Source organism: Acomys russatus, chromosome 10 (genome assembly GCF_903995435.1).
Source record: "Acomys russatus chromosome 10, mAcoRus1.1, whole genome shotgun sequence".
Classification (NCBI taxonomy): domain Eukaryota; kingdom Metazoa; phylum Chordata; class Mammalia; order Rodentia; family Muridae; genus Acomys; species Acomys russatus.
In genome coordinates this window covers 23,307,501-23,320,369 of record NC_067146.1, presented here as the reverse complement: position 1 = coordinate 23,320,369, position 12,869 = coordinate 23,307,501, and the positions used below count along the sequence as shown (strand labels likewise).

At 42.9% G+C, this 12,869-nt stretch overlaps 1 protein-coding gene across 1 annotated transcript in view; it reads right to left on the bottom strand.

Moving 5' to 3' along the window:
* The window catches only part of Wnt2 (Wnt family member 2), a 42,818-nt gene extending 37,113 nt beyond the window's left edge, over positions 1-5,705 (bottom strand). Inside the window, exons 1-2 of the mRNA XM_051151887.1 lie at positions 5,499-5,705; positions 3,212-3,438 (exon numbers count right to left, since the gene is read on the bottom strand). Of these exons, the coding sequence (XP_051007844.1) occupies positions 3,212-3,438; positions 5,499-5,581 (310 nt within the window). The 5' untranslated portion in view covers positions 5,582-5,705. The remainder of the gene's footprint in view (positions 1-3,211; positions 3,439-5,498) is intronic.
* Between the last annotated feature and the right edge of the window lie 7,164 nt (positions 5,706-12,869).

Sequence of the window (12,869 nt, the reverse complement as noted above, 5' to 3'; positions counted from 1 at the left end):
GGAAAAGCACGGAAGATGTGGATTACAGCATGTTAGGGACACAGAATTTGAATGCACCAGAGATAGAAATTTAAAACTCATGTAACTGGTAAACAACTCCATTGATTTGCTGACTCAAACCAAAATAATAGTAATTTTCTATAATTCTAAAAAAAAATTTATTTCCAAAGAAAAACATCATCTTTCTAAATATATGTTATTTGTCAAACACATCCACTAATGTCTGGATGTTTATTTAAATAAAATTGCTGCACATGGCTCTTTGTTTGGTCTCCAGACGTTGCGGTGTCATGCAGATATGGACTTAAGATGTTTTCAGCTAAGGGCTTTGGATGATTCACTACGATGCTGTCTGTGAAGTAGTAGGCACATTTCAAGATCTGGCTTCATAACAAAACAACACTTGATCATGGGCGTCTCAGGAAAAAAAAAAGATTAGTTTTCAGGTCATCGCAATTGAAATCAAATCCCGATCTAAATGGTGATGTGGACATTTCTGGTGTGCTACTGTTGATGCTACCATTGTTTTAGGATGGAGATGAAAGGAGCAACTGGGTACATAGGCAAGTTACACAGTTTGGGAGGATTCTACCTGGAAAGGCAAGACATGGAGCTAGAGTTTCTTCAGGGTCTTGGATTGTCTAACTCTTTTCAAATATGCTTTCTTTTATCCTCTAATTTTCTTTCTTGTCTTCTTTTGTCTTTTCTTGCTCTTGAAACTTACACGGATGAGCACTAATCTTTTTTTGTTTTTTTAAAGCCTGCTCTAGAATTTGCAGAGGTATCTACCTGAAAGATTATGTTTGGGTTTTTCCTCTACCCATGAAAGAGTAAGTTGTATATGTTTTAAAAAGTTCTTCTGGTTTACTCTGGAACTCTAGGGCACACTAGCAAGTGTTCTCCACTTCCCTGTAACCATGGGGCCTTTTTGGAGCAACGGTGATCTTGCTACAGCAATGTTCCCTTTCACTGTATCTTCCATGATCATCTAAAGGGACAGTTAAGTTTCTAACAGAGAGTCCTCCACAACTCTGGATTGAAATTCCCCTCTAAGTAATTAACTGTAAGACATCTCTGGATTACTTCATTGGAATTTCGTGAATATTATTTCCAGGAGAAGTTGCTGATAGGCCAAATACAGCCCTCTGCAAAACAATACAAAATCATCACTGATAGTTTTGGGATCTGCAGAGATGTCGAGGAAGGAGTTGGCCTTCTGGCAAGAGTGGAAAGAAATCATGTGATGTGGGGGTTTTTATGTTTTGAGCATTAGCTGTAGGAAGTACCATCCAGAGTCCCTTATTCACCCGAGGCCTCAGATCCTAATCAGTTAGTTCAGTTTTCTCCCTTTACCACCTCTTCTCTCCCAGTGACCCTGCAAAGGAGTATTCTATGAATGACTCCTCAGCTTTGGAAGAGATGCCATCTTTTGGATTCTCTCTTGAAGCTGCTTCCTTATAAGTTAGCAGCATGACTCAGCAAGACTAGGCTGAGGCTGAGCTGACTCTCTGGAACCCACAGTGACAAGAAAAAAACCAAATTCAGAAACTCCACAAGCCCCCACCCCTGCTCCGTATTAAGAATACATGTTTAAAATTTTAAATCGCTTCGTTTTCTTTGTGATTTAACGGCTGTTTTCTTCACCCCTCCATAAGCAATGAGCTTAATGGACCTACAGGTTATCACTGGATATGTGGGACACTCCTCTAATTTAAAATCACAAGAAAATCCTGACCTATCTTAATGAGGGAAAACCTACAAACAATACAGCACACACCAGGACTTGCCATGGACGTTTGCAAATTCTCTCCGACAAGGTCTAGCATTAATTGATTTACTGCTGAACTAACCTGGGAGACATCTTAAAATTCCACTAGGGTGACATTCGCTATTATATTTTCAAAAATTTGCGATGTCATAACGAAACTCTAAAAGGAATGCGTAAGAATATAGTTCTTAAGCTAGAGAATGAAACTGCAGACTATCACAGTAAATTAACTTTAGGGCTACTCTAAGAGTGAGAGTACTACGCCCTTGGGGGATTTGAGAGACATTCACTTATGCATTTGGCCTCATAAAACTCTAGGGCTATGATGATGACATGATAGAAACACCCTCTGTTAAGCATTACCAAGTGCACAGCCTGGATGGTTTTCTTGGGAACGGGAGGGAGTGGAGTGGGCAAAAACAAGTGTAAAGTTCTCTCTGTCTCCTCTGTCTTTGCACACAAACTGTTGTATTTGAGTCAAATTTCCCACTAGCAAATGGAGCAGAGTTATTTCTTCAAGAATGCTATTCCTGCCAACTTAGGGGACAAGTAGTATTTGAAAGTAACAACTGAGTTTAATTTATCTTCTCTGATTATATATGCTCACATGTCACTAGCTTTAAGTTACCTTCAATATTCAGACACTTAACAGCTCTTATTATCTAACTAGAAAAAATTTGTTGTCTTCTAAGTAAAAAAAGAAACCTCTGTATTCAGAGTTGTTAGTGCTCTTTCGTAAATATTCTTACTGCCTAAAATATAGCTGTAAAACCACTAGTCTCACTAAAAGTTTATCTGGTTATTCATCGTAACAAATGAATGGGACCTACAATGCCCAGGCACCAATCAGAGCGCAGAAAATACAGGCAATGTCTTCTGGAATCCCAGTCTATGAAAAATACTGTTAAGCAGATACAGAGTAACCCTGACATAGTTATTAAGGAGAGGTCAGAGGTGGTGAGATGAGATTTGCCTCTACTTCTTACAAAAATGTCATAGTGTATTTTAAATAATAATGGCAGTCTTTGCCTTATCAAAGGTTTTTAGCACACTATCTTGATCTTCAGATTAAACTCTTCTGAAAGTTTCTGGCCTTAGAAAAAAACCTTTTTTTTTTTTTTTTTTTTTAAGTCAGAAGAGTCCTGGGGTTGCTTCTTTCTTTCCAGAGACAAAAGCTAATCCCAAATGGTCATGCAGTGTTGAAGCGATGGACAGAGCACAGAATAAAAAGACATCAGTTTGCTATCATTCAGCCTGTAGCCTCTCAACCTGCTCTAACAGTGAGACAGCTGAACATGAGATAGTTTCTTGGTGGCCACAACCCTCTTCTCTGGAAGAAGATAATACCACCCAGAGCACAAACTCAACTGAGCAGGGGCTTTGAGCACAGATCCAGAGAGGGCTGGGGGCAGGGAGCTAGGTGAGGGAGGGTGGGAAACTCACTTCGGAGGAGGACCCGGCCAAAGAGACTGTGATCTCTGTCCAGGGTGTTGCAGTTCCAGCGGTGCTGGCGGAACTGGTGCTGGCACTCTGCTGTCCACTCAGCCACACCCAGGCCAATGGCACGCATCACGTCTGGGTGTCGGTGGCATAGCTGACGCTGGCGGCTCACCAAGCCTGGCACATTGTCACACATCACCCTGGAGGAGCCACCTGTAGCTCTCATGTACCTGTGAGAAACGAAGAGAAAGGCAACAGTGATGTGACCGGACAGGCCAGGCTTGGTGTTTCTCAGGAGACTAGTACTCACAGCTCTACTTAAGCATGAATTACGTATCCTCTGATAACATTAGAAGGCAAGGATTACTTAATTTTCATGGAGTGTAGAAGCTGGCAAAGGGAGTGTGTGGCCAATGACCTGGTCAAAGCTACCTTTCAAATAGAGTGATGACTATATCCCCAAGTTGGGGCAACCAAATGATGCTCTGGACAGAGGGGCAGAGGCAGTAGTAGCATTGTGAAGATGAGGCTTGAAGCAAGGGCAAATGTGTTTGAGAGAACACAGGAAGAATTTCAAAGAAGACTGCTTTCGGTGTTGCCATATGTCTGCTTTTGGCTTTGGAGGAAGCTGACCTTTAGAAGTTCCTCACTCCCATTTGTTTGACCTAAATGTCTTCAAAACTGCCAGCATGTATCCTATTAGCAGCTGCTGGGATCTGATGCTACGTTCCTCTTACAAACATGCCACTCTTTCCATGCTAAAGAACCCTTAAAACGGTTTCATTTTCTAGCTCTTTTGGGCATTTATAGAAACTTTTGTGGAGGAAAAAAAAATCTTTCTATTGTTATCACAAGTACTAAATATTTGAAAAAAATAAACATTATAGCTCCATAAAGTACTTTTGAAAAGAAACTTTAACAACAAAATTACATCATTATCTCTAGGCAGATGTTCTCCATTAGTTGTGAAATGTTTAGAAAGGCTCCTTCTATATAACCCAAGCAGCCATAGGTGTCTTTTGAAGCCGTCAAACAAGGAGAATACTGTTTTTTTGTATTGCCATTATTTTGTATGAGCATAAAGTCATTACAGCTGTGACTTACAAAAATATATTTAAGTGACAGCTGAGAGACAATGTGACAAAATGCCCAAGCAATAAACAATGTTTATACACACATGGAAACAGAAATAATTATTTTATTGAAAAATGGTTAATCTGACAAACCAATCTTTGATCCTGTGTCAGCAACATCAAGCCTAAAGGCCTTCCTGTTCCGCAGGCTTAGGAATGAGCTGAATACCCACCCGCACCCCGACTCCCTTTCCAGTGTTTTGCTCTGTTTCTCTCAGTCACTCTGGTGTCTAAACAGTCTGTTCTCTTTGTCCTGTATTTGGCTGAGATCCTCACAATTGGTGTGTGTGTGTGCTTGTGTGTGTGTGTGTGTGTGTGTTGAAAATAGTATATCTTTCTGAATTGGTATCAGAATACTTTAATATCTGCCCTGCAACTTTATGTACAGGAAAGTTATAGAGCTCTCAACTCCATCTCTTTTCAAGGTCATAAAGTTGAGAGCTGGGGATGATTTCTAGATAGGCAGAGAATGCGCAAAATGAAGCATACATTAACACACAGAGACAGCAGTTAGGAAGACAGTTTTGAGCAGGGTAGCATCTTGGGTACCCAAGTCCCAGTCCAGAAGTTTTGCATCAAGACAATAGTCCCTTCCTGGAGGCTGCCCCATTGGGCTGAAGCACCAGGAATGTGGACGGACAAGAAATAATACCAAATCACAGGCTTCAGGTTCTGCAACTACAACTGCCTGGATTGATTTATCTTGAGGCAGTTTTTGAGGACGCAGGGTCGGGGCATGGGGGTAGCAGTTGTAGTTTTCAAGATGAATTCATACACACACACACACACACACACACACACACACACACACACACACACACCACACGTCTCTGCTAGAAGTAGAGATCAAGCTAGCACAATTCTCAGTGGAATAAGATACTGGCTGAGTTTGTTGTCACTTAGCTGGATCCAAACAATCAAACATTAGAGTTTTCATTTGTGGGACATGTGAATTTTTTTGGAGTTGTCAAAGCTAAAATGAGTTTTTGAGAAAAGCGAAGGGGTTCAGCTCAGGATGCTGTGATAAGACACGGTTGTTCCAGAACTCACAACTGCCAGGACTGGGAAAGGGCCAGGGAGGGTCTAATGCGACCAGTAGGGTCCCCACTCCCATCTCCAAAAATCCATCAGCACCGCGCCCATATGCGTGGACTTACCACCATGAAGAGCTGACCTCAGGGGTGAGCCAGGTCAAGAGAAGAGGGAGCCAGAGCCAGATTCCACCGAGAGGGACGTTCATATTAACCCCCTTGCGTCTACATCAGGTCAGACTCCGTGTGCGGGCGCCATGCGTGCCCGGAGCAGAAGCGCTCAGCTCCGGGAGCGCCTCGTCACGGCTGCCGGCGCCTCTGCGCCCCCCCCCCCCCCCCCCCCCCCCCCCCCCCCGCCGCTCGCGTCTGCGGCTAGTGGTGAGACTCACTGATAAAGTTTCAAAAGACGAGCCCAGAGAGCGATAAAGGGCAGCCGGGGCCGCCTCGCCCACAGCCAATTCCCCAGGCACTGCGAGCGCAGGCAGCCCCGAGCTCTGCGTGCCTCCCGCGCACCGTGTCCTTTCGGTTCCCCGCCAGGCGCAGCCAAAGAAGGGGGCGCTGCGCCGGGCGGGGCGTGGGGGGCACCGGGCTTTATAGAGGAGCGGAAGAAACGATGGCAAGAGATATCTCCGGGTGAGGAGGGCCAGAGAACGTTGATTAACCTAGGAGTGGCCCCAAGGACCATCGAGGAAAAGGCACCTTTAGGGAAGTTCCTAGCAAAGAGCCATAGTGGGCTAGAGCCACCACCCGAATGTAGGCACCGCTTTGTCAAGACCAGCAGGTTCTGGTCCACTGAAGTCCCTGATCAAGCACTATTGGGGGCCGGTGGGGGCGAGGGGGCTGGGATGAGGAGATAACTGCGCATAGGATACAAGAAACAAAATTATTTCAACTCGTTGCTTTCAATACTGGGAGATGGCACTCATGGGAATTGGGATCTGCACTGTCTGAGCGGGCCAGGATGAGAAGAATAGCCTCGGCCTTGGAAATCAAGACCTATAACCGTGATTCCTATGTTCCACACATGAAGAGCAGGGAAGAGAGGCTGGGTCCCTGGAGATCTCAAGCAACAGTTTCAGCTTAAGCGCCCCTGGGAAGGCGCAGCTTTTACGCACGCCCAGCTCCTAGCGCTGTCGAGAGCGCGCAATAGACTACAGAGGGGCTCCTAGGAAGCCAGGTATCTGCTCTCAGGCTTGGACTGCACCTCTCCAGCCAGGGTGCCCAACCTGTGCATCTGGCTAAAGTTCAGTGAAAAAGTACCGTGACGCGGGATCTCGGACCTCGGTTTCCACAGAATAGAACTAGGGCTTGGGCCCGAGGGTGGAACATCTTGAACAGCGACTGGCTTGAAGCCTCCTGGTTTATCACCGGAAAGGAAGACCAGGAACTTACAGTGACCTTGAACTGTTCCATTGCTCTTTTCCTGGGGCGAGGGGAGGGGGGCACCGCCACCACCCAGGAGCGTGCCCAGGGGCGTAGGGAGTGTAAAGTATGGTCATTGTGTGTAGGGCAGGCATTCCCCACCCGCATCGCCCACCTCTTGGGCCAGGATCCGCCAGAACATCAGCTATCGCCCAGCACCGAGCGATGAGAGGCTGGAAGAGGCACAGCCCGGAGATGCCAAAAACCTGAAAGATGCTGTCATCGCCACCCCCTTCCCTCTAGCTGTCCGTGGCAGGTCCGGCCCCTCCCAGGCTGACCCAGATACATCCCCTTTTGGGTCCGGAAAGGGAGGAGAGGGAAACAAGCACCGCACCACCCACGACTCGGGAAGAGCAGGGCTCTGCGCCAGAGCTGCTCCATATCACTGGGCTGCGACCCAGGGGAAGTTCTGCTTCTTCTTCGTCTTCGATGGGCGAGGGAGGGGGTGAGCTGCTGCTCTGAGGAGGAGCACATGCTGGTCGGGGAAGGGCCGGGATCGCTCCCAACAGCATTACCTCGTGCACTTCAATTTATAGTCACCAGCTTTTTTCCTGAAGGAAGCAGAGGGGCAAGCTAAAATTTATCTCCACTAGCCTTTGTGTCACCGTTTGCTGAAGTCTTAAAGTTTCACTTCTAACGGAAAATGAAACCAGGCAATCCATGTGAATTTTGGGGAAGGTAGGCAGGTTACGTGCTTCCACTGTGGACAATGAAAATGTTAACTACTTTTGAAACACCAATTCACAAATCCCACCCATCCCAGCACATCGTGTCCTCACAGCTCAAGGGCTGTTAGAGACACATGGAGTGCGACCATCAGTCTAGGATCCCTTCCTCTCGCCCAGGGAATTATATGGCCAGGGGACCTGCCCTTCAGTTGATGGCGAGGCCAATGAAATGACCTAAACCTGAAACAGGCCTCCTAGAAAAGGGATGGACCATCCTTAGAGCCAATTAAATCCTCCCCAAAGAGCTTCAAGGGAGGAACACGAGGAAGCGCCACATGCCTTGCAGAGTACAAATCAGTTTTGGTCGAAGGCAAAAGGCTAAAAAAGTTCAAGAGAGGCTAAACCCAGATGTGAAAAAAGGTCCACCCAAACACCCCTTCTGACCTGTCTGGAGGCAGTCTGGACCAGATGACTGGTCTCTTCTCTCCCTACTCCACCCCAGCCACTCATGACCCATTACGTAGTCCCATACAGCTTCTCTTCCTTCAGAGAAGCTCCCGCATTTCTTCCTGTATGCATCTAGTCTCTCAAATGCCCTTGGGCAGGTAGCTGGGAAATGCTCAAGACAAGTAGACAGAAAGGCAAGCCTTTCTCATGTCATTGAACTTGACCGTAGTAAAGAGGAGTCGATAAATGGCGAGACAGAGCTGACACTTCGTCATTCCGATAGCAGAGGGTGAGGTAAGAAACAGGATTCAGAGTGATTTTTATCTATCAACTTCATGTCTGAGTTTTTTTTTTTTTTTTTGAGTTCTGTATTTCTTCAATAAATCTCAGAACTGACCATAAAATTTCCTACAATATACAGAACCCTGACCCACCCCACCCCCCAACTTTTAAAAAACAGATTAATGTTAGTTTGCTTATAATTTCAGTATGGCATTTTAGCCAAATGAGTCAGTCTATTTTCTTAGTTAGATCCATTGTTTGTCTAATCTCCCAGGGCAGAGAAGAGAACTAATTTACTACCAGACTATCTCCACCCTTTAAAATTGAAGTTACTTCTGCAGCTACATGGTCATTTGTCTATCAGTCTGAGTTAGTTTCTTCTTGAGGCAGTGACCCCAATATAACTATTTTTTAAAAATATATACTTTATTTTTATTAGTTGAAAGTGTGTGTGTGCCTGCATGTAGGCTTGTGCACATGTCTGTAGGGATCCTCAGAGGCCAGAGTTTTTGGATCCCCTGGGCCTGGAGTTACAGCTGTGAGCCACCTGACATTGGTACTGGGAACAGAACTCTGTCTTTTGGAAGAGCATCAAGTGCTTGTAATCACTGAACAACTATAACCACTTGTTAACCAAAGAAAAGGGCATTTAAATTGCAGTGTGCATTTCAATGAATCGATGCTGAAGACTTGCTTCTCAGCTCAACGGACCAGGTACCCGACATTTCATACAAAACAGAAGTATACCATTGGTTAAAGCTATGACACCTATCTCTTCCCATTCTGGACACTCAGCAGCACACAGTGGGCCCCTCAGAGATAGGAAATATGTGATACGATCCCTACAACCATCTCATGAATGTTCCACTTTTCTCTGCTGAAGACCAGCCCCTGCTTGAGAGTGGCAGCACTGCAACACAGAACACAAGAAAACCAGGAATCTCTATTAAAGGAGAGAAGGGTCTGCTACAGGTAGAATTTCTGAGTTGATCAGGGATGAACACTGTTACACCAAATGGACCAAAGGTCTCATCAAGAACCAGAAAAATGTAATGAGGAACCAGACAAATCTTATAACTCACCAGAAAGGGCAAAGCACAAAATTGAGAAGACAGAAACTGGAAGAAAGACTGATAAAAATACAATGCAAAGAAAAATTCTTATAACTGGTAATGACAAATATTTCATTATTATTATTTTGAAGAGAAAGCAAAAATGACAGTGTATATGACCTCAGCTTTTTTTTATAAATTACAAATGAAGAGAAAACAGGAAGAACATTGTATAAAATAATGAGAGAGTTATAGGCTGAGAGTTCTATATGCAGTGAAAATATTCTTCACAAATAAAAGCAAATATATGTACTCAGAAAAAGGAAAACAGAGGATTCACTGTTAGAAACTCTTGAGAGAACAATTGCTAAAAGTGGTTCTTCAAACAGAAGAGAAATATTGAAAAACAGAAAACCCTAAAGTGAGCTGAGGAGATGCCTCAGTGGGCGATATGCTTGCTGTGAAAACATGAGAACGTGGATTTCAGATTCTCAACAGCCATCCGCAATCCCAGGAAAAGTAGCCATATGTGTAACTATGGTCATGGAAATATTCCTGGATCTCGTTGGTCCACCAGCCTAGCAGAGTTGGTGGGCTCTATGTTCCGTGAGGGACCTTATCTAAAAAACCAGGGTGGCCTGTGATTGATGAAGAGATCTTCAGTATCCCCTTCCGGCCTTTATACACACCTGTAGTGCTGTGTACATGTAATGCACATGTATAGGTGGGTGCTCAAGGATCCATGCATGAAAACACACACACACACACACACACACACACACACACACACACACACACGAAATTTGGATGAGGGAGGGAAAAGCAAAAGAAACGATACACGTCTGTGTAATGTAATGGGGTACACTGGACTTCTCCAGGCCTTTGGTATTTGTTAACAGGGAGACACTTAGCCAGTAAAAGCCCTCGCTGCCTAAGATTGATGACCCGAGTCTGATCCCTGGAACCCACATAAAAGGCCTGATGTCATGGCAGCGGCATGCATCTGTAATCTTAGCACGCCAACAGTGAGACAGGAGACAGGAGAATTGATCAGAAACTTGTAGGCCAGAGCACAGAGCAGTGGCAGAAAGAAGAGAAACCCTGCCTCAAAAACAAGGTGGAGGCAAGAATCGATTCTGGAAAGTGGTCCCGTGACCTCTACACATGTGCCACAGCACATATATGTACTACAATACCAGACAGTCATTCAGTCAATCAATCATTATGTTGGAAGCAAAGATTATAGAACTGTCAGATAGAGTCTATGTTGTGTGCAAAGGTAATACATAAAAAGCAACAATTTAAAGGAGCGAATAAGGACTGACATGGCGACAACTTTCTACATTTACTTTAAAAATGGTAAGATGTGGATTCCAAGTCCACAGCAATAAGTTAGTGTACAAAACACTCTCCCCACACTAACTACTTAAACACTATACAAACATTCAAAAATATAGTAAAAACATACAACAAAAATTTAGATCTAAAAGGTGGTAGAAAGATGAAACAGGGTTGAAACACTAATAGCACAAAGAAGAATCAAATAAAAAGAAGGTAGATTAGAATAACAAAATAAAAATTAATTAATATATAGTAAATTATATTAACTTATAATTCAATTAAATAATATATAGTTCAAAGGCAACATTGTTAAAAACATGGTTAAATACCTACAAACTATATATCTATATATATATATACTCTCTATAGTAAATTGTTTCCAAATACTCTATAGGTAGGAAAACAGAGGCTAGAAAAAGACAAATGATGCAAATCTAATTTAAAGAAAGCTTAAATAGACCTATCACTATCAAAGTAGATAAGTATATATGAAAAAGTTACCCAGAGTAATGAGAATATAACACAATGATTAGAGGTCAGTTTATCCTCCAATAAGACACAGTCCTAAGTGTGTATATACTAAACAAAAGATCTTCAAAATATATAAAGCATAATTAACAAAACTGAAAGAAAATACAAAGAATACATAGCTATAATTGAGATGTCAACATTTCTACTCCAGTAATTGATAGCACAAGCACACAGAAGAACACCAAGGTTCAGAGGATGCAATAGCTGCAGCATCCAATCATTTGGCTGACAATTATAGAACACTTGAGTTTAGCAGCAGTGAACTCATTCTTCTCAACTACATGTGGACCATTCACTGACAGACTGCATATTGTGTGATTAAAACATTAGCAAGTTAAGACAGCCAATCTTTCGCAGATTGTTCCATGATTATAATGGAATTCTATGAGAACTCATTAAGAGAAAGCATAAAAAAGACCTCTTGGTCTTGAAAACTAAACAATATTCTTGCAAGGATCTCTAGGTTAGAGAAGTCTTAAGGGACGTTAGGAAATATTTGAACTGAATAAAAATGTACTACCATGAAGCAATATTTATTTATATTTAGTAAGTAAAAAATACCCATTATAGCATCCTAGATAATTAACAGGGGAGAAATCCCCCCAAATATAGAGCTGTTTCAGTTACTTATGCTTCACAACAAAACATTTCCAAGCTCAGTACTTTAAAACATAAACATACCTTTCCTAGTTCTGCGGACTCGACTTGGCTCGGTGATTTATGCATGGGGTCCTCTGCAGAGCTGCAGCTGGGACTAGGTTCACCTGACTTTGACTAAATTAGAAGGGGGCCCGTAAGGCCTTTGTGTTTACATATCTAGCAATTCTGTGACCCTCTACATCTCATGGACTTCTTACAGGCTGGCACAAGACTGACTAAAGGGATGTAAATGTTGGCAAGCTTGTTAGGAAGAGCATTTGGATTTCATCAAAGCAGGCACAGGACCTGTCCAGATTTAAGAGGGCAAGAAATACCATCTACTTTTTGATAGGAAAATAACAATAGAATGTGGCAATAAAAGATATTACGGCCTTATCTCTAGAAAATACAACCCTTCCTGGTGTTCTGTTTGGCACAACAATTCCCATTCTTTCCACACACAGAGAAAATTCTCTTTTTCTCTCATGTCTGCCAAAATCTTATTTTAATATTGTAGTGGCTTGACATTCAGGACCTTATTATCTAAATGATTTTCAGGTGGAGATGAAGTCCCTGAGCTGCTGATTCTAAAATGTACTTGTAAATACAACAGGCTTAGAACAGTCAAGACAACTTTCAAAGGGGGAAAAACAATTAGAGAGATTTACATTATGGCTAGGAAGCTTACTCCCTATAAGGCTATACTAATTACAAAGAGAAAGTTTGAAACATGGGATTGTTAATAATAGTATATCAATAAAGATGATTACCCTGCTCTCTAAAAGGAACTGTGGGTCACAAAGAGAAGACACTCTAATTATAACATGGACAACAGACTTAAACAGGAACTTCACAGAAGAGGATACTGAAATATTTGTTGGTGCTTAAAACACCAGGGGTACCCAGTACCAGAGGAGAATGATAAAAGTTAGGGCTTTCTCACTTGTAACTTTAAGGAAAAGGTAGAAGGACCATTTCCTTTTAGACTTATTTGGTATTGTGTTAAAATTTTAAGGATAATCACACAAAAGAGTGGAAATTTACATGATAGCAGGGACAAAAGAGAAGGAACAACAAAATTTCCAAAAATTGACAAGAAAACAGGTAGGAAAAGA